At 42.5% G+C, this 22,757-nt stretch overlaps 1 protein-coding gene across 5 annotated transcripts; it reads right to left on the bottom strand.

The window, feature by feature from the left end:
- Window positions 1–221: 221 nt before the first annotated feature.
- Window positions 222–22,465, bottom strand: prdm11 (PR domain containing 11). 5 transcript variants are annotated; one of them, XM_041837762.2, is made up of 9 exons: window positions 22,276–22,465; window positions 20,689–20,708; window positions 20,470–20,585; window positions 18,952–19,052; window positions 15,855–16,114; window positions 15,419–15,486; window positions 14,959–15,146; window positions 3,989–4,540; window positions 222–3,286 (listed from the first exon to the last, which is right to left on the bottom strand). In XM_041837762.2, the coding sequence occupies exons 3-9, from the start codon at window positions 20,532–20,534 to the stop codon at window positions 1,125–1,127; spliced, it is 3,396 nt and encodes a 1,131-aa protein (XP_041693696.1). In that variant the 5' UTR covers window positions 20,535–20,585; window positions 20,689–20,708; window positions 22,276–22,465; the 3' UTR covers window positions 222–1,124. The 5 variants fall into 5 exon arrangements, with proteins under 5 accessions (XP_041693696.1, XP_041693695.1, XP_041693697.1 ...); XM_041837761.2 differs by lacking the exon at window positions 20,689–20,708; XM_041837763.2 differs by lacking the exon at window positions 20,689–20,708 and having other exon boundaries at window positions 222–3,283.
- Between the last annotated feature and the right edge of the window lie 292 nt (window positions 22,466–22,757).

The following is a 22,757-nucleotide window of genomic DNA, read 5'->3' as shown; positions in this document are numbered from 1 at the left end:
AGAATAGATGCAAGAAATGTAAAGTATAAACAATATATTGAAGAAACCTTTTGGCTAATTTATGGCTATGTAAGCCAACTTTAAGCATGTTCACCTTGCTAAACTAATATTATACTTTAATATAAAGCAATAAGGCCCGAGGTGTGGTATATGGTCAATATACCACACACCCGAGGTGCCTTATTGCTATTATAAACTTGTTACCAACATAATTAGAACAGTAAACAAGTAATTTTGCATCATACCCATGGTATATTGTCTGATATACCACACCTTTCAGCCAATCAGCATCCAAACTACCCGCTTTATAATGAATAATATAGGCCTACATTTGTTTAGGCAATTTAAAAAGAATACATTCCTCCCGATGGAATCTTTTAAGACCTATAAAAGCCACAATAGAAATATCAATCACCATAGCAGTATATACCTGTACAAAACAACATTTAAACAAACCATATAATCTCTTGTGACGATGTGTGGCATAGCACCTTGGTTAGTTGTGAACTTTCACTTTATCAAGACTTTATCAACTTGCAATATGCTCTTATGGCACAATCTCATTCAATGTCATATGAACCAAACATTTAATAAGCCAAACAAACATTTACATTATAGTAAATGTATAGAAATCAAAGACTTGTTTGAAAGAGAAATAATTTGCATTGTTACAAAAAACATATACTTTTGAGCTATTAACCTATGGCATTTCCCAAATAATGTGTTGCAGCAGATTTTAAAAGCCCCACTAAATGATAATGGTCATCTCGAACAACAGAGTTGATACCAGTGATCAGCACATGCTCTAAATAAGTGGTATATGTTATACATACTTTAAATTCAACACTCATACAAACTGATTGTTTTCACTAAGTCAACTTCGCTGATTTGCCGTCTTGCCTTTTAAGACCAGCTTTGCCTCCTGAGCTTGACATAAATGTGTGCTCAACAGAAGTACAACTCTACTAGCTATGTTTCCATTTTCTAAAGTGATGCTGATCAGGCCATTTTAGCAGCAGGGCCATTGCACACTTTTATGGCCAATCACATTATAGCCCAGATCACCCCTCCCCCTCCGGGATGGCTTTTGGAATAAAGTGAAGTAAAGCCCTGGCCCTCATCAGTCAAATATCAGGGTAGAACTCTGTGTTCACATCCATGCTGTGCAGAACATACTTTTGTTCATTAGCCGACATTCTAGTCAGCATGTCGGCTGAGAGTGAATAGCTGTTGCCAGACTTCTCTTCAAACCAGCTGTCCAATGGTCGCTTGCCATCGAAGTTTGCTATCGGCGGCCCGTTGACTGCAAGGGTCAGTAGGTCATTCATCTGGTCCAGCGTCAGCCTTGAGCGGTTGTTCTTGCGCACTTTCTGCAGGGACCCCCGGCCTTTGTCACAGCAGGCAGTGGAAGTGGGCAAGACCCTGACAACTTGGAGTATGCGGTTAAGCAGAGGGAAGCGCTGCTTGTGCCTGGAGATTTGACTGACCACCTCCTTGAAGCCATTCATGCTGTAGTAGTCGGCTTTGAGGTCCCTCCACTCCACCAGCAGGCTGCCCCGAGCGTCTGTTCTGTCCCGCGACGCCTCCCGGACAGCCGAGGGGATCGCTTCAAGGTGGTCAAAGATGAGCAGGATCTCTTCCTCCCCGAAGGCTCGTAGTTCATCCCTGTTGCGTGGCCAGGTGGTGAGGTCGAGCACACGGCACGCCTTGACCACCGTGCGGCTGTGCATGTCGAGTCGCTGGGACAAGATGCCCTGGCTCTTCTGGCAGATCTTTTCGCGGATGGATTGGAACTTGGACTCGGCGACGCGCAAGTTATTCAGGTCTACGCCATTGAAGCTTTCGCGGAAGTTCTCCTCAAACTCCTGCAGATACTCCCCAGGGCAGTCCACCAGCTGACCGATCTCATGGATGGCCTCTTCGATCTTGGCGTCTACCTGAGACACCAGCAGGTAGTCCCCCTGAAAGATGAAGGCCAGGCGCGAAAGGACAGCGATGACATCAAGGAGAAAGTATATTAGCTTGACAGACTGGTAATCCATGAGGAACTGAAGTAGGGTCAAGGCGATGGCTGCTGCATCTGCCCTCTGCGTTTGGCTGCTGATATCCTTGAGGTGTGCCACCACCTCCAGGTAATCTTTGATAAGGGCATTCAGGACGTTTGGCTCTCCTATAATCCAGCTGATGGCTCGAATATCTCCCAGGAACTCTGTCTCCTCAGACAGTGTGGGGGCGGTAGACCTGAGCTCGGCCATCATGCGAGGGGAGTACCGGTAGAAGCTCAGCAGCTGCTTCAGGTTGTTCTCAAGGTCCTCCAGGCAGGACAGCTCCTTCCCACTGATGGCATCCAGCACCTCCAGGTGAGGACGATGGATCATGACCGGCAAGCAGAGGATCCAGGGGAGTGTCTTCCGTACAGCAATGTACAGATTTGCTCTCAAACTGGAGGAGATGTTGGAGCCATCGACCCCCAGACCAGCCACCAGCATGTCCTGAAGCTTCAGACCAAGCACAGCAAAGGCCCGATCGATGGCCTGGAGGTAGCCATCCACACTGCTAACGCTCAGCCTCTGCAGGGAGAGGAACTCTGTGGCAGGGGGTCCTTCACTGGTGGTGAACTGCACATAGACGGCAACGGTGTCTGACAGCAAGTCATCATTTTGCCCGTCCATGATGACACTGAGGAAGGGCGACAGGCGTATCCTCTCCGCCAGATCTTCCTTAAGTGCCCTGGCGATATGGTGGATGAGGATCTGGCAGTCACCTTCGTTCATGTACTGGTCGACCACCTTGAGCTCGCACTTCTTGAGCAACTCAGCCAGCGCTCGCAGGTCTGAGAAGGGTCGGCCCTCCAGGGCCAGGTGGTAGGCAGCATTGAACAGCAGCATCATGTTACGACACATCTCCTCAGTCTTCTCTGGGTGCATGCGGAGCTTGTATAGCTGCAGGCACTTCTTGTGCAGGTTGCTTTGGCTGTGCAGCTTGATAGTGTGGATCTTGAACTGCTTGGAGCCAATGATGAAGGCGGAGGTGCGTGAGGACTGGACGGTGTACTGGCGGCAGACATGACACCACATCTCGTTGAGCGTTGGCGAGTAGCGCAGGAACCAGAACTTCTTGAGCCATTCCTGCTTGAAGCGGCGTATCCGTCGGCCAGGCCCAGCCAACAGCTTGGAGGAGTCGTCAGCAGCCACCATGAGGTCAGCAGTGATGGACTCATCTGCAGAGTCCACATCCTGATCATCCTCATCTAGCACCACAGGAATAGGGGTCATGGCCTCAGCTGCTGAAAATAATAGGATATAACATTAATATCATAAAAGACAACCTCAGCAATGCTATATATACTGTATCTGAATAGACAAATGTATTTTCATTCAACACCTAAGGAAAAAAATGAAGCTTTTCATCCTATTAAGGGAATTTAAATCAGATTAATATCATACCAAATCCACAGAATATCTGAAATTTCCAAAATGTGGCTAGAAATGAATCATTTAAATAATTTGTTTTAAAACTATGAAATGCCAATGATGCATGGTAATACTAACCACTGAAATGAACACATCAGTTTTTAATTCATTTAATGTGATTTGAATTTGAGACAAAGTAAAAAGACAAACATGTGCAAACACATTTTTATTTGAAATCCCCTGGAATATACAAAAAACAAACATTCACCACCGCAAAATCCAAAGCAAGAAATCACTGACATATTTCACACAGTTTCGCAAACCCTTTTGTGAGTTAATTCAATGTTAACTTAACTATTTGGGGTTTTTAATTCATTTTTAGTCTAACCAAAATAACAAAACATGCTTTTCTACTGATAATGATGAAAATTGTGATATGGGGGACTCAAATTTTTATTGAAGGTGAATATAGAATGTACAGAAAATGTCACATCTGAAATTCTGTGCTACAAAGCAGAGGTATAATCTCACCAAATAACCCATGCCACACTGCTCGATTTCTCTCTGTGACCTACCTTGGAGCTCATCTATTGGTGCCAGCTCAGAGTGGGGTGGTACCTCCACCTGCTCTCCTCCCCTCAGACGAATCACCTCTGCCTCCAGCTCCCGAATCCTCCTCTTCAGCTTCACACAGTTGGGGCAGAACGAGGTAGAAGGCTCCTCATGAATGTGACCAGGGTCGTCTTCGGAATCCTCCATCTTTAGACACCGAACATTAAAGCCCCCCTCTAGGTGCTCTGATGGGTGGAGGCCCAGACCAGCCACTTTGCATTTCTCGTGAGCCAGATAGGACTCCCCACTCTGGGAAGTGAGCGTGACGTGCTGAGCTCTGGTCCGCTTCATGGAGAAGGTGCTGTTCAGGGGGTTTTCCTGGCTCTTGGAGGCCTCCAGAGAGGCTTCAAGGACATCTTTAAAGATGAGGTCGATCTTTTTCTTCTTGGCCTGTGGTTGGCCATCCCCCTCCTCACTGGTGTGCTTGCTGAGGCTGCACCTGCCATGCAGAGCTGACCTGAGCACGGGTCCTTTGGTCTCCTCCTGGGCCTCGGATTTCTCAACAGTCAACAGCCCTGCAACACAACAGTGCAGAGTTAGCTGTGTAGAAGTACACCTGTGTATAATATAGCCAACTACTAGTACTATGATAATGGATGTGATAACATACAAAATACCAAGCAGAAAGAAAAGTAACCTCACATAAAGACAATGACTAATTCTCTATCCTATAACTAAACGTAACAGCATAAGAAAACGAGAACCTACTTTGCTTACCTGCAGAACCTATGCAGGTAAACGATCCAGAAAGTTTTTTCCTCTTGGAGAGTATTGTTGCTGGTTAAAAATGGCAACGGTTTAAACAACTGAATGGAAGTTTCAACCCTATAGAGATTGTTTTGAAATGCCGAAGGTCAAAGGAGATATGAATAAAATGTCAACTGAAATGATCCCGATGATGTCGCTTTTCATTTTATCAGACTGTATACACTACACGATTTTGCCACCCAAGGCACATTTTTATAATCAGAGTAAAATACTAAGAACGTAGGCTTGGATCTGGATGTAGGACATAGCTACTCACATAGCATGAGTGGGTCAACGGTGCACCAACTGGCTAGAGTAGACCTAATCCCCAATGCCAGATTATCAGAGACCTTTTGTCAAATAGCAGACGTTTTTCCCAATAGAGATTGTGTTTACTCATTTGTGATTTTTTTAACCTGCCCTAATCCATTCTTTAAAATACAGGCTGTTGGAGTACAGACAAACCAGTAGTGATTGTTCACGTGACTCGTTTCAGGAAACTAGGCATTTTGTCGCGGGTCACTACTACACAGGAGAGCTATTTGAACGTAAACTGTTTTTTGGCAGAAATGCCTTCGGGAACATGTGAATTTACATGTGCCTTAATAACAAACTTGTATGCCATCTGTAAATACGAATAAAATTACGAACCTGGTTGGTTTAGCCACAGAAAAAGACAGCAACTTTCCCGCTAGCCATGATTGGCTGAGATAATGAGTGGGCTGGACATGCCGAGAGATGAGTTCAGATTGGTCTGCCATATAGCACGCTTCTATCTATTTGAGCTGGTCAGTATGTGTAGGTAATCCTGTCTAACGCAGCTTTAAAAAAAAAGAATGTATTGCGTAGTAAAACTGCATAAGTGTTGCTCTCAACTTTCTGGAGGACCGAGTTTTGAAATCAGCGGAATTAGAGTATGATAGCTAAGGAGATTGAGAAAACACCGGTCTCCGGATTACATCTTCAAACTAAGGGCAACCATGGCATCCGTGAGGGTGACGCGTCCATCCATTATGTATACGGGTAAGATAGTCTTGGTAGCTACTAGTGGTTTCATTTCAAGTTAAAGTGTACTGTTGGCTAGCTAACGTTAGCTGGCTGGCTCGCTAGCTAACATTACGTGTATGATCTTATTATTCGTATCTCAGAGCCATTTGCTTTGCTAGTTATAGCTTAATGTTAGCTAGCTAACATTGAACCTGGTTAGTTAGCTACCTGCAGATTCATGCAGGGTAGTAACATCATGAGAATAGAATTATGGTTCATTGTTTAGCTAGCTACATGTCTTAACAAAAGACTCCACTATGCAAGTATCCATTTCAATAGAATGTCACTGCGACAACTGTTGATAGACGTAGCTGGTAAATTCGCTCTGGCTATCTACTCCGATTTCAGAGCACGGGTGAGATAGTCTAGCTAGCTACATTTTCAGATATTACACGTTTCTAATTTTGACAGAAAGTCGTTTTCATTTCAAGTTAAAGTGTACTGGTAGCTAGCAAGCTAACATTAGCTGGCTGGCTCGCTAGCTAACGTTATGTGTATGATCTTATTATTCGTATCTCTGAGCCATTTGCTTTGCTAGTTATAGTCTAATGTTAGCTAGCTAACATTGAACCTGGTTGGTTAGCTACCTACAGATTCATGCAGGGTAGTAACGCCATGAGTTGGGATTATGGTTAATTGTTTACCTAGCTAGCTAGCTACATGTCTTAACAAAAGACTCCACTATGCAAGTAACCATTTCGGGTGCGTTCGTAAATTCAGTCTGAGTATGCCAGAGCGCAGAATAACTGATGAATTTACGAACGCTCAACACCCGTTGAATATGGCCGGTGTCAATAAAAGTCTGCAAAGAAAATTGTAGCCAGCAGCACAGTTACAGTCACCAACGCTCTGGATAACATGAAAACAGCCTAACCAGCTTTGCTAGGGCGAGTAAAATGGTCAGTGGGGTGTTCTCAATTGTAACTGGAAGTAGCTAGCCAATGTTAGCCAGTTAGCTTGGGTGCTTGACTGCCGTTGTGAGGTCAGAACGCTCAGATCAACCCTACTCATCGACCAGAGCGTCCAGAGTGTGCTCCGAGAGCGAAACGAGATGGGTGGGGCTAAAGCTTAAGAGGGTGTGAACGATGCTGAATGGGTGTAGACAAAGAAGAGCTCTCCTGTAGGTACCAAAACATTCAAAGGCCATTTTCTCAGAAATGAGATGACAAGTTTATCAACTTTCAAAGCAGAAATACTTTCCCCATTGTTCCTCAAATGCAGTGTATGATATACCATTTTGTAGCTCTATGTCTCTGCTTTTATCCAATGTAAAAAAAAGACCGAATCAAGGCGGTCAGTCACAATATTGTCATGGATGTAAGGCATACCCCCTCAATTCGAGCCCTGGATGTAAAAGTCGAGCTTGCTGACCAAACTGGCCGCGTAGCGTGCACGAGCGTTGCAAAATAAATGAACACATACATGTTATTCAATCATTTCATCCAAAATCCTTGCGAGCGTCAACGGGTGTCTGCGTAGCCAGGGGCTACAGAGGGTCGTGCATACTGCCCAGTACATCACTGGGGCCAAGCTTCCTGCCATCCAGGACCTATATACTAGGCGGAAGGAGGAAGGCCCAAAAAATTGTCAAAGACTCCAGTCACCCAAGTCATAGACTGTTGTCTCTGCTACAGCACGGCAAGCGGTACCGGAGAGCCAAGTCTAGGTCCAAAAGGCTCCTTAACAGCTTCTACCCCCAAGCCATAAGACTGCTGAACAATTAATCAAATGGCCACCCGGACTATTTACACTGACCCCCCCTTAGTTTTTTACACTGCTGCTATTCGCTGTTTATTATCTATGCATAGTCACTCTACACAAACCTACATGTACAAATTACCTCGACTATCCTGTACCCCTGCACATTGACTCGGTACCGGTGCCTCCTGTATATAGCCTCGTTATTGTTATTTTATTGTGTTACTTTATTTTATTTAGTAAATATTTTCTTAACTCTATTTCTTGAACGGCATTGTTGGTTAAGGGCTTGTAAGTAAGCATTTCACGGCGCATACGACAAATAAAACTTTGATTTGAAATTTCTGTTTGCTGATGAGCTGGTGCCTTCAGCAGCACCTACAGTGAGGGAAAAAGGTATTTGATCCCCTGCTGATTTTGTACGTTTGCCCACTGACAAAGACATGATCAGTCTATAATTTTAATGGTAGGTTTATTTGAACAGTGAGAGACAGAATAACAACAACAAAATCCAGAAAAACAAAATTAATTTCCATTTTAATGAGGGAAATAAGTATTTGACCCCTCGACTAACTTGTACCCCCGCACATTGACTCGGTACCAGTACACCCTGTATATAGCGTCATTATTGTTATTTTATTGTGTTACTTTTTATTGTATTTTTTACTTTAGTTTATTTAGTAAATATTTTCTTAACTTTATTTATTGTACTGCATTGTTGGTTAGTGTCTACACGTGTTTTATTCAGCGCATGTGACAAATACAATTTGATTTTATTTGAAATAGAACTTGGTTCTATTTTAGACGATTGACGCGCTGCAAGTCCCCCTCTCCCATCTACTCATTGTTTTTTACAAGCATATAAGCCTTTCTATAAACTCGGGTACCAGTGAGCATTTCTTGTAGTGGACAACTGTTTGGAGCTGTTATAAAGTTATAAATTATAAACCTGTTTAAACCCTTTCTCATGCTTGGAGTCATCACAGATTTGGTAGAAATCATGTGACATAAAATGTTACCTTTCTTTCCTTACATTTATGATACCGCTGTTGGTCATATCATATACTAAGCATTTAACAATTGAATTACACATTGAACTTGATCCTGTAAAATTCCTGGATATTGCTGTCGGACTCTTTTGTATGGCGATCTCGGAAGTGCACTGTAACCTCGTAACATTTCGTATCTCCCTATATTACGGTGTGAAAAAGTTTTAATGGGCACACATATCCAAAAGAATGTATGGATTGCAAAATCAAATGCTTCTAACAGAAAGAGTAACTTTAACAAGATGAATCAAACCAAAATTTATACTTTCATTAATGGGGTTCTTCAATAATTATGCATAATAGTTGTTGGATGCGCATTTGATGTCTAGCTGTTTAGTTATGTGGGGAAATTATCATGCATAATTCAGGTTTCAGGAAAGGATTTTCTGAGTGACAGTCAAGTGATAAAGAGCTGGTGTGATACTGCACGCAATTGAACCGCCAAAGTGCGGAAATTAATGTTGATCTGTTTTTTTAAATGGCTTGTTTTTTGTGTGCATATAAAACCAAAAGAACTACTTGAGATTTTGATTTTCACATGTGGGTAAGTTAACCATTTATTTTTATTTATTTATTTTTAGTCATTTAGCAGACGCTCTTATCCAGAGCGACTTACATGCACGGCATTCCACATTTAAGTCCACAGCCAACACTTTGTGTCCTTTCAAAGTAGGAGTTAACCCTTCGCAGTGCCAAGATAAAGTACGATTTCTCAATTTCAGAATATGATTGTGTATAGACTGATTAATGAACTGCGGTTACTGTAAATGGTTAGCTGACTGATGCTTGTCAAACATCTCATTCTAAAATCATAGACAGTAATATGGAGTTGGTCCCCCCTTTGCTGCTATAACAGCCTCCACTCTTCTGGGAAGGCTTTTCCACTAGATGTTGGAACATTGCTTTGGGGAATTGTTTCCATTCAGCCAACAGAGTATTAGTGAGGTCGGGCAATTAAGCCCGGCTTGCAGTCTGCGTTCCAATTCATCCCAAAGGTGTTCGATGGGGTTGAGGTCTGGGCTCTGTGCAGGCAAGTCAAGTTCTTCCACACCGATCTTGACAAACCATTTCTGTATGGACCTCACTTTGTGCACGGGGGCATTGTCATGCTGAAACACGAAAGGGCCTTCCCCAAACTGTTTCCACAAAGTTGGAAGCACAGAATCGTCTAGAATGTCATTGTATGCTGTAGCGTTAAGTTTTCCATTCACTGGAATTAAGGGGCCTAGCACGAACCATGAAAAAACAGCCCCAGACCATTATTCCCCCTCCGCCAAACTTTACAGTTGGCACTATGCATTCGGGCAGGTAGCGTTCTCCTGGCATCCGCCAAACCCTGATTGTCCGTCTGCCAGATGGTGAAGCGTGATTCATCACTCCAGAAAACGTGTTTCCACTGCTCCAGAGTCCAATGGCGGCGAGCTTTACACCACTCCAGCTGACGCTTGGCATTGCGCATGGTGATCTTAGGCTTGTGTGCGGCTGCTCGGCCATAGAAACCCATTTCATGACGCTCCTGACGAACAGTTATTGTGCTGATGTTGCTTCCAGAGGCAGTTTGGAACTCGGTAGTGAGTGTTGCAACAGAGGACAGACAATTTTTACGCGCTTCAGCACTTGGCGGTCCTGTTCTGTGAGCTTGTGTGGCCTACCACTTCGCGGCTGAGCCATTGTTGCTCCTAGACGTTTCCACTTCACAATAACAGCACTTACAGTTGACCAGAGCAGCTCTAGCAGGGCAGAAATTTGACGAACTGACTTGTTGGAAAGGTCACATCCTATGACAGTGCTACGTTGAAAGTCACAGAGCTCTTCATTAAGGCCATTCTACTGCCAATGTTTGTCTATGGAGATTGCATGGCTGTGTGCTCGATTTAATACACCGGTCAGCAAAGGGTGTGGCTGAAATAGCCGAATCCACTAATTTGAAGGGGTGTCCGCATACTTTTCTATATATAGTGTATATCCTAGCTACCTAACCATTGGTAATCTTATTCAATGATGACTAGAGATATTATCCTAGCTATAGTTAGTCAGTGGTTGCACATCTAACTCGCTGGAATGAAACAAAGGTGTGAATAGTAGACATGTAAATAAAAAAAAGAAACGTCCTCTCACTGTCAACTGCGTTTATTTTCAGCAAACTTAACATGTGTAAATATTTGTATGAACATAACAAGATTCAACAGACATAAACTGAACAAGTTCCACAGACAGGTGACTAACAGAAATGGAATAATGTGTCCCTGAACAAATCAAAAGTAACACCAGCTGCATTAAGTACTGCAGTGTATCTCCTCATGGACTGCACCAGATTTGCCCGTTCTTGCTGTGAGATGTTACCCCACTCTTCCACTAAGGCACCTGCAAGTTCCCGGACACTTCTGGGGGTAATGGCCCTAGCCCTCACCCTCCGATCCAACAGGTCCCAGACGTGCTCAATAGTATTGAGATCCGGGCTCTTCGCTGGCCATGGCAGAACACTGACATTCCTGTCTTGCAGGAAATCATGCACAGAACGAGCAGTATGGCATTGTCATGCTGGAGGGTCATGTCAGGATGAGCCTGCAGGAAGGGTACCACATGAGGGAGGAGGATGTCTTCCCTGTAACGCACAGCGTTGAGATCGCCTGCAATGACAACAAGCTCAGTCCGATGATGCTGTGACACACCGCCCCGGACCATTATGGACCCTCCACCTCTAAATCGATCCCACTCCAGAGTACAGGCCTCGGTGTAACGCTCATTCCTTCGACGATAAACGCGAATCCGACCATCACCCCTGGTGAGACAAAACCGCGACTCGTCAGTGAAGAGCACTTTTTGCCAGTCCTGTCTGTTCCAGCGACGGTGGGTTTGTGCCCATAGGCGACGTTGTTGCCGGTGATGTCTGGTGAGGACCTGCCTTACAACAGGCCTACAAGCCCTCAGTCCAGCCTCTCTCAGCCTATTGCGGACAGTCTGAGCACTGATGGAGGGATTGTGTGTTCCTGGTGTAACTCGGGCAGTTGTTGTTGCCATCCTGTACCTGTCCCGCAGGTGTGATGTTCGGATGTACCGATCCTGTGCAGGTGTTGTTACACGTGGTCTGCCACTGCGAGGACGATCAGCTGTCCGTCCTGTCTCCCTGTAGCGCTGTCTTAGGCGTCTCACAGTACAGACATTGCAATTTATTGCCCTGGCCACATCTGCAGTCCTCATGCCTCCTTGCAGCATGCCTAAGGCACGTTCACGCAGATGAGCAGGGACCCTGGGCATCTGTCGTTTGGAGTCAGTAGAAAGGCCTCTTTAGTGTCCTAAGTTTTCACAACTGTGACCTTAATTGCCTACCGTCTGTAAGCTGTTAGTGTCTTAACGACCGTTCCACAGGTGCATGTTAATTAATTGTTTATGGTTCATTGAACAAGTATGGGAAACAGTGTTTAAACCCTTTACAATGAAGATCTGTGAAGTTATTTAGATTTTTACGAATTATCTTTGAAAGACAGGGTCCTGAAAAAGGGACGTTTCTTTTTTTTGCTGAGTTTATATCCTTTCAGTTTACAGCAGGTCTTCAACTACCCAGAACTGTCTGATCAGCCTGATAGGGTACAGAGGGTGTGTCCAGCTTACACCTATGCAAATCCATGTGGAATGAAACATCCAACCAATGCTGTAGGTCCACTAGAGAGTTGTGGGGTCCAGAAGCAACCCCCTACCCCTAGACACTTGAGGAGATCTGAGAGGATTGGACAGGAGTAAGCAATACCGCCAAAATTCCACCAACCCTTTCAGAGGGTAAGGTGGAGCTCTCACCATGTCACCACCCATCAATCCCTCTCAGATCTCCACAAGTGCCTAGACTCTGGGCGGTAGGGGCTAGGAGCCTACCACTTCTGGACAGGATATGGGTATTATGGCAGCGCAGTCAGTCAGTCTGGCACAGTCTTAAAATGTTAAAGGGGCAGTGCAGTTAAAAACGTAATGTAGCTTTTTTTTGGTATGATATTTCCACACACACGCTATCAGTAGGGCCGGGACGATATCAGTATCACAATATTTTTTCCATGGCAAAAATAAAAACACGAAACAGACCAAACTCTTTGGTCCTTTAAAAACCTGCTGTATGTAAAATAGTGTGCTATAGCTTGGAAAATAAATACATGTGACACTGGATGACAGCATGATGTTTGTTTTCAACATTAAGGCTGATTTCCTAAAGAAGTGAAACCCGCTAAATGTTTTGTTTCCTTGCCACGATGCTAACGAGTATCGCGATACTGGTATCGTCCCGGCCCTACTATGAGGTCGAAATAACTCTCTGAAATTGTGAAAATTATGATAATGCCCTTTTTGTGTAAGAGCTGTTTGGAAAACAATGCCTGGAATTTCAGGCTGTACATCACAATGTGATCTGATTATAATAGACCAATGACTGTTAATCTGGGTAAGGGGGTGGGCTTTAGACCATCTTATCAGCCAATCAGGGCTGTGTATGTAAATATCTTCAAATTTGTTTCCTAACGCCCATACGATCAGACTGAGCATTTCAAGAGCTGAAGGAGGCTCAGGGAAATAAATGATTAAAAATATTTTGTTATTTTCATTAAATAAACTGATTTATTAGATGATTTAAAAATGACAAAGACTGCATGGGGGCTTTAATAGCGGTCAAATACTTGCTTCCTCTGTCCTTGGGTGAATCTCAATTGCATTTCCTTGATTCGTTGCATCCGCTCTCCTGGTCTCCTTCTCAAAACCCATTGGATGAGGTCAGAGGTCCTTCCCCTTTCACCTTCTTATCCAATGGGTTTTGAGAAGGAGGCAAGGAGAGAGGAATCATGGAAATGCAATTGAGATTCTTCCCTTTGTTTCCCCCATTCCTCACCTTCCTCTCAAAGCACATTGGGAGAGAGGAGTGAAGGTTCATCCCCTCAGGCTTCAATGCACTTTCAAGGAGAGGCAAGGAGTGGAAGAAACAAGGACAGAGGAAGCAAGAATTTGATGGCTAGTTTTCAGACACACACACACAATACCTGAAGAGTTTACGGATTATATTGATTTCATTATTGGTTATTGTCAATGATTTTGTTGGCAAAAACACACTATATTTATTATGGTTTTATATTATTATATCAACTATTAAAACATAGAAATGCTGTTGTTTATCTTTTTCATTCTTCAGGAATGTTTAGCATGGTTATAAATGATAGAGAAGTTGACTAAAGCACAAAAAGACCTGGCAACAAGGCATGACAAAGAAACATGCGGTGTCCATGTTTCTTGTGACATTTTGAATTACATGTAGATGTTTTGTTGTTGCTACGTGGAGTTATGGTCTCATTATGCCTACCTAGACTTTTATTCCTGTAACTACACATGTGAAGCTGCAAGAAAATCATATTTAAATGTATATCAAATCATTTTGAAATGTTTACCCTGATGTCACACATTGGCCCCTTCATTAATAGAAAGACCATAATACACAAGTTGGTGATTGAAAGATGAACGAGGTCCACACTCCAGTCCAGTTGGTGGCGGTAATGCACCTCAAAGTTGGTTGCCAACAGCCATATAAAATCCACAGAAGAAGCAAGATGAACTAGGCGAGATTAATAAAAGAAAACTAACTAGGTTTCCCCTCTTTAATTGTCAGAGTAGAGAACACACGATTTTGTATGACTCAAAATGGGTAAAAATTCAACAAAGATCCAGCAAAAAAAGGACCATTGCATTTTAGATCAAATAACAACCCAAGGTTTTTCTCCAAAGTCAAATTAGCAAGCAACAGCAAGCTAGCTAGCTAAATGTCCATGAATGTTTCATCTGTGTTTTTGACCTGTCCTCGAATGTACAGTTGGTTCAGGTATTTTAACCTGCGTGTCATGAACAAGTCTGGTGTGGATAGACAAAATCAACATGCATACGATGGCGCACGCAGATGCACGCGTGGAGACGGTTTGGTCAGCATGTAGGAGTCAATAGCACCATCACGTGGTGAAGTTATAGAATCCCAGGATGCTCAAGGAGTGGATAATAACTGGCCTTCAATTGAGCTTTGAATTAGTGACATTTCATGTTTTGTAGTTTAAGAAAAGACTATTCAATGGGTGTTTAAATAATGGGTCAATGAACTGAGCTTGAGCATCGGATTAAATCATTGTACTGACCGAGACAGGATTTGCCTCCATCCAAGATTCAAATAGCAATGAAAAAGAAAAAAAATATTGTGCATTGTTTGAATTAGAAATCTCCCTCGATCCATACTAGCCGTCATAATCGCTCCAAAAGAAGTCAAATGGAACACAAACAACACTAGTTTTACTAGTGCTGGATATTTCTTTCACAAAGTCAGTCATTTTGAGCAGCGATATGAGAAGCAAATTGAAATACATTTCAGGGGGACGTCTCACCTGTGTCCAGGTTGTGGTCAATGCTGTCCTGCGAGACACTGTGCAGCCGTCTCATGTAGTCATCGCTGTACCACACACGGAGCTTCTCTCCTGCTGACAGCTGCCGACACACACGGAAATATATGTGTTCTCCATGCTGGAACGCAGTCATGTTCCTCTCATTCTCATCCGACGAATTACGTACATACCTGGTGGCAACAAAAATTCATGAATATCGTTCAGTCGCATAAGGCATTGATACAACATAGGTTGTAGCATCAATATGTTTTAAGCAATGCACATACAGTCAACCAATTCAATTATACCGGATCTTCACAACCCTCATATATGCTGTCCTCTCACATTCCTTGAATACTCATCACTGATGTCAAAGTATCACAGCTGATTAAATTAATCTGTCTCTGTTCAATTCTAATCTCAAAACTGAGAGGCTTATGTATGATCAACATATAAATTGTACCTCATCCAGTTGGCTTTAGTTTCATCACTGCCATCAATGGATTTGTATGTGTTGTTCTCATCAACGATCTAAGAGAGTAAGGAAGATAAAACACCAGCAGTAGCAGAATGGTGTGGTTGATGCTTTAGAATAGATGAGAGCTCAAGGATGAGATAAATTCTCTGGAGAAAGATAAGATCCCTGACATTTTTAACCCTTTATCACAAATGTATAACATGCAAAGTTGGTTTAGGACCACTGGTAACAATTTTATAATAACTTTAATGAATAAACATTAATGAAATTAATAAGCTATTATAAATGCTTATAAACATTGACAAATAATGAAATACTTATTTATTAATAGTTCATTAAAATGCTTATTCGTGAAAGTTACTGGACGACTTTCAGGCACTACATGCTGCGCCTAAGAGAGTGGGGATGATGCTCGACTCACCATCCAAGAGAAAAACCCTGAGGAATAGTCCTTAGACACCAGCTCCCCCTGATATGGGCCAAAGAGCGCCCCCTTGGGGATGCCCGCATCTATGCAGCACACATCCACCTCCTCCTCCTCCCGGACGAGCTCTATTCCCAAGGGCACTGTGAGGGCAGCCCGGTTGGGCACCCCCAGTGCCACTGGTGTGTCTGGCACAAAGACCGGAGGACCATGGTTGGGGCATTCCTCCAAGAAATACTCTTTGCACTCCTCACAGACTGTAAAAACAAAGTGGACATTGGGTATATCCATTTGAATTCAATCATTTTTTGACAGCATCCCTTTTATTTGAAAGACCATACAGAATCAGAACCGGGAACGAAAATGATCTACACTGTTCCAGAACAGAACCGTTATTTTAAAAGCATGGGAACCGATTAATAACGCTCTTTTACATTCCGGTTTCTCAGTCCCACAAAAAAACACAAAGCGCCTATGCAAAGCACTCTCTCTGTCAATCAGAAACTTCTTCCAGTGTCTAACTGCCAGCTGAAAATCTTTGCCAGTGTGTGTGTGCAGGCTACCTGGCCCTCCCCCGCCAAAGCATACCTGTAGCCTACTGATGTTACAAGCGTGATTCAGAAGATAGGGAGAGATTTTTTTTATTAGAGAAGAATGGATTAACTTTTTCAATGCTAGTTAGGGATACTATAGTTATCACATTTCACATTGGATTTATTAACTACAAAAAGGTAAGACGTGTTTTTAAATCTGGTGCTGCTCTGTACACACAAGCTTGTTAGCTAGTTTCTCTGGTCCAAAGTTAAGCCAACTCTGAAGTTCAAAGACATTCAAAGTTCTTCCATAGAAACCACTCCTCCGTAAGTATAATTCTGTTGGCCTAATTCAGATAATGCATGTCATCACAAGATGCCCAGCGCTTCAAGTCAAGCCTCCTCTTCCACCCTCTATCCCCTCTAAGCTGACCTTCTAGGGAGAGTTACAAAGAAAAAGCCATATCTCAGACTGGCCAATAAAAAGAAAAGATTAAGATGGGCACTGAGATATGGCTTTTTCTTTGCAACTCTGCCTAGAAGGTCAGCATCCCGGAGTCGCCTCTTCACTGTTGACATTGAGACTGGTGTTTTGCAGGTAATATTTAATTAAGCTGCCAGTTGAGGACCTGTGAGGCGCCTGTTTCTCAAACTAGACACTAATGTATTTGTCCTCTTGCTCAGTTGTGCACTGGGGCCTCCCACTCCTCTTTCTATTCTGGTTAGAGCCAGTTTGCACTGTTCTGTGAAGGGACTAGTACACAGCGTTGTACGAGATCTTCAGTTTCTTGGCAATTTCTCACATGGAATAGCCTTCATTTCTCAGAACAAGAATAGACTGACGAGTTTCAGAAGAAAGTTATTTGTTTCTGGCCATTTTGAGCTTGTAATCGAACCCACAATTGCTGATGCTTCAGGAAAAAAACTAGTCTCAAGAAGGCCAGTTTTATTGCTTCTTTAATCAGCACAACAGTTCTCAGCTGTGCTAACATAATTGCAAAAGGGTTTTCTAATGATCAATTAGACTTTTAAAATGATTAACTTGGATTAGCAAACACAACGTGCCATTGGAACACAGGACTGATGGTTGCTAATAATGGTCCTCTGTACGCCTATGTAGATATTCCATTTTAAAAGAATCAGCCGTTTCCAGCTACAATAGCCATTTACAACACTAACTATGTCTACACTGTATTTCTGATCACTTTGATGTTATTTTAATGGACAAAAAAAATGATTTTCTTTAGAAAAAAATGAAATTTGTAAATGACCCCAAACTTTTTAAAGGTAGTATATATATATATATATATATATATATACAGTTGAAGTCGGAAGTTTACCTACACTTAGGTTGGAGCCATTAAAACAAACATTAAACATTAAAATCGTTTGTTCACCATTCATTTTTCCCATAGGGGATTTTAGAAACACTTCAAATGGCTATCATAAAGAACTACAAATGCCATGATGATCTGGACAAGAATATCTGGGTTAACTATCTAATGTTTGCTAAATGTAGTAATGAATAAATTGGCTACATTTCTTTAAATGGACAATTCTGTCAACTGTACTGTGCAAGTTTTAAATAGACACAATATCTGTTAGCAAAGGCGTCAGCTAGAGATGACGTGCAGGAGCTTGCAGGGATTTGTAGTTTTGCATGATGTCTACTTTAATGCTAATTTGCATTTTCGAATCGGAGAGTAAATAGAGCCAAATATATTGATAATAGTCCGAGAGATTTACATGGTTATCAAAAGCCTACCCGAAACACAGCCCTTATTTTAAATGTTTCTAAAATCCCCTATGGGAAAAATTGATGGTGGAAAAACAATTGGAACCATTTCCCTGTTTGACCGCTAGGTTTTATGGGTATTATGACACCTCCACTGTGGGGCTCTATATGTGGCCTCTGTCATTGTGTTTTTGTATGCTCTGATGAAGGTCTGACAACTGAAAGCTCAGCCTAAATAAATGTAAAATTGTGCATCGATCCTGAGTGTGTGGAGATTCCTTTTCATTTCAATGTTTCTTTTTATCTCCTGCACCTCGGGATGTGTGACAGAGTCTCAAAAATGTTTTGCATTTGAAAGTTGACATTTCGATTGTAAGCTTTTAAAAGATATCAATCTCAAGTGTTTATATTTTCCAGTGATGAGTGATGAAGACATGGATGTCTCATGGTATTACATTTTACATTTAAGTCATTTAGCAGACTGGCCCCCCATGGGAATCGAACCCACAACCCTGGCGTTGCAAACGCCATGCTCTACCAACTGAGCTATACGGGTATGGTGGGGTATGCAAAATGGGTCAACATTGAGCACCTTTATCTCTTGAATGTTTTGGCATTCAGATCCAAAAAGGAACTTTCTGTGCACTCCTACGATGGGCAAAATATGTATGGAAGGTTTAAATCAAATCAAAAGGGTACTGTCAAAAAGTGATTGAATTAAAATGGCTTTACCTCATTACAATTATTACCCTATGGATCCCTTTCTGATGGGAGTATAAATCAATGTTCAGCATGAGAATTGTTGGAAAGATATGATGACACTTACACCAGAAGTCTACTTTTTGGTGGCTCTCACTGGCTCTGTGCTCGTGATCAACCTTGAGTTTCTTGCTTGGTTCCTCGGACTCACACTCGTCTTTGATTAGGCTGTGGTAAGACATCACATAGAGTACATAATTATTTATGATACACTACATTGGGTTGAAAAGTTTCTCTTCAACATTGCATGCAAAGAACAATGCAACACTGCATAACTGAATAGTAGTCAACTTGGTTGCTGCCTAATCCCAAAACCTTTATGAGCAACATGACAAGAAGTGGCTGTCAATGTCTGCATATCAATGGCGCATATTGTGTCATGATTGCAAGGTGTCCCAATATAAATATATTTTACAACTGTCCCGTTATCTGGTTTTAATGACCATTCTAGAATGCCCTTCTAGCCAATCAAAAACAAGTACTCAACAATGTGGTATAAGGGGAGTATAATGTACAGTTACTCTGTTGATGCTGATGTGAATGTACACTGAACAAAAATAAACGCAACATGTAAAGTGTTGGTCCCATGTTTCATGAGCTGAAATAAAAGATCCCAGAAATTTTCTAAATGCACTCAAAGCTTATTTCTCTCAAATTTGGTGCACAAATTTGTTTACATCCCTGTTAGTGAGCATTTCTCCTTTGCCAAAATAATCCATCCACCTGACAGGTGTGACATATCAAGAAGCTGATTAAACAGCATGATCATTACACCTTGTGCTGTGGACAATAAAAGGCCACTCTAAAATGTGCAGTTGTCACACAACACAATGCCACAGATGTTTCAGGTTTTGAGGGAGCGTGCAATTGGCATGCTGACTGCAGGAATGTCCATCAGAGCTGTTGCCAGAGAGTTGGCATTCCCCTGTAGCTCAGTTGGTAGAGCATGGCGCTTGCAACGCCAGGGTTGTGGGTTCGTTTCCCACGGGGGGCCAGTATGAAAATGTATGCACTCACTAACTGTAAGTCGCTCTGGATAAGAGCCTCTGCTAAATGACTAAAATGTAATGTAAATGTAGTTGAATGTTCATTTCTCTACCATAAGCCACCTCCAACGTTGTTTTAGAGAATTTGGCAGAACGTCCAACCGGCCTTACAACCGCAGACCACGTGTCTGGCATTGTGTGGGCGAGCGGTTTTCTGATGTCAAAGTTGTGAACAGAGTGCCCCACGGTGGCAGTGGTGTTATGGTATGGGCAGGCATAAGCGACGGATAACGAACACAATTGCATTTTATCGATGGCAATTTGAATGCACAAAAATACCGTGACAAGATCCTGAGGCCCATTTCTTTTAAGATATATGTGACCAACAGATGCATATCTATTCGCAGTCATGTGAAATGCATAGATTAAGGCATAATTTATTTATTTCAATTGACTGATTTCCTCATACTGTATGAACTGTAACTCAGTAAAATAAAAAAGAAATTGTTACGTTTATATTTTTGTTCAGTATCTATAAAATCAGTCAGGACATCTTGTTTGTCTGTGAGGCTGGAGGTTGGTGAGGAGCATCAGCCTACCTGGTGCTGCTGTTGGGCCCGGCTTCTGAGGACGGCTTGGTTTGATAGGCAGAGGATGCTGCCATTGTGGAGGGAAGTGGGCCCACTGAGTGCAAATTCAGTCCCACATAATTAATCTGCAAATAACACAAGGAAAAACATGGTGACCTACATACAAACCTCATACAAAGTATACAGTCAGAGCTCACCAGCTTAGTCCAAAAAACGGAAATGATTTACCTCTGCTTCCTTCAGCCATTCTTATGGGCAAAATGAATAGGGAAAGAATAGGGTTTTGGAATAAATGCAGAAAATAAGGTCTGAGGTTAACACATGTTTATGAGATCTTATACGTTTTGTTCTGAGATAATATCAGTCAGTTCACATGACCTTTATGAATTATGAAGCTACGTGCTTTGTGGTTGTTATACATAAATGCTTCAAAATTCACAAAAAGTGGCGTTAGTGGATGAAGATTCTCATAGAACAAGCCTCACACAGCAAATTAGCAATTAAAAATATGCGTTGACCAAATTCGAAACTCATTGACCTCCATTCAAATATTCCTCACTTGGTGGTGTATTTTTCGTGGACAGATTTTAGACAGAGTAAAGAGGCTTTCAAGACAACTGGTGCTGCGTTCAAAACAATTGGGAGCTCAGACTCGGAAAACTGATTTAAGACGTCAGTGCGTTCAAGACCCTGGCCACTCGGGAAAAAACGCGCTCCGACAAGGTAAAATCGTTTTAAATGGTCATCCATCTCTGAATTCCAAGTCGGGAACTCGGGCCTCTTTCTAGAGCTCCGACTTTCCGACCACGGGAACTCGGAAAAAAAACGAGGTCAAATCATGACGTCAGCGATCTTCAGGTCGGAGCTCTAGAAAGATGCCCGAATTTCCGACTTGGAATTCTGAGTTGGATGACCGTTCAAAACTATTTTTCCCTGTCGGATCTCGTTTTTTCACGAGTCCCCAGTTGTCTTATACTCACTGAAGTTGGATATCTCCGAGTTCCCAGTTAGTCGTTTTGAACGCGGCATATATATCCCAGCCCCCGTCCCCGCAGGGGGCCTTTTGGTAGGCTGTTATTGTAAATAAGAATTTGTTCTTAACTGACTTGCCTAGCTAAATAAAGGTTAAACAAAAATACCCTTTCGCTTCACCTCTTCCACTCTGACTCAATGCAATAGGGGAAACTAATTAACATCCAGTCTTTGAAAAAAAATAATATATATATATATATTTTTTAAATTAGTAAACAGTATTACATAATGCAAGCTGCACTCAAAGGCAAAAATCATTACAGACCAAGCAAATATGGTTACTCTGCAAACATCTCAAAAGGCAAAATGTGTATTCTGAGAACAACGCAACCGGGGCAATCTGGACATCAAACGTTCGAAGTGACCGTGAGAAACCCCTGTCCGATCCACACGGTTGTTGAGAATGCTCCTTCCGGCACAAATCCTCACTTCAAAATATTTCGGCAGCAAAAATTATTTCGGCAGCGAATCCAGTGCTGATTGGTCGGAAAGACTGCCGCTCTGAGGGGGCTCGAGTTCAGTGAGAAGAGACACGGAAAACAAACGGGGCTACAATGATTACAAAAAAAAAAAACTTACACTTATCGCCAAAGTTTGTTGTTCCTACACAATAACAAGGAAAAGCACAGCAACATGTATGCTATGTGACAGACTCCAGCTGTGTCTTGCACTGCGCTATTCCCAGATATTTCCTAGATTCCCGTCTGCAGGCAATTGGCAATTTGCCTAACGCTTTCGGAAGCCATTTTTCATTGGCCACATTGGCTAGTAAAACAGACTCACCTTCTACAGAATCTGCAGGGCTTCGGACGGTCTGCGATGAGCACGTTATCTCCCGACCCCAACTCAAGCCTCTGTAATCCCCGCCGTTGACGGACCGCCACTCTTTGATTTCACTAGTCCAGGGCAATGCAAAGTGTTTATTAGAAATAATTGCTACGAGAGTCAGCCGCTTCTCTCGGCTTTGACCACCATCTTTTTATTACAGGAAATGACATGCAAAACGGAAGAAAGCTACTTGAGTTCAGAGATGAGAGGCGCAGTACAAAAATATAAATATCTCAGGTGAAAAATTACTCACCTTTTGTGCAACGCGCATTGCTTGAGCTGCTGTCTGGCCCGTGAGAGAAACAACCTTGAGACGGAATGCTCACTAACTAAACTATAGAATTGTTCCAAGCTAAAAGTTAGTTTTACAGGGTACACGGAGAAACGGACCTCAATTATGTTTTCAAATAGCGCTGAAATCAATTTACAGTCTATGG

This window comes from Coregonus clupeaformis, chromosome 19 (assembly GCF_020615455.1).
Source record: "Coregonus clupeaformis isolate EN_2021a chromosome 19, ASM2061545v1, whole genome shotgun sequence".
NCBI classification, from domain to species: Eukaryota; Metazoa; Chordata; class Actinopteri; order Salmoniformes; family Salmonidae; genus Coregonus; species Coregonus clupeaformis.
Note: the sequence above shows the minus strand (reverse complement) of the source record. Positions and strands in the feature narration are given on the sequence as shown.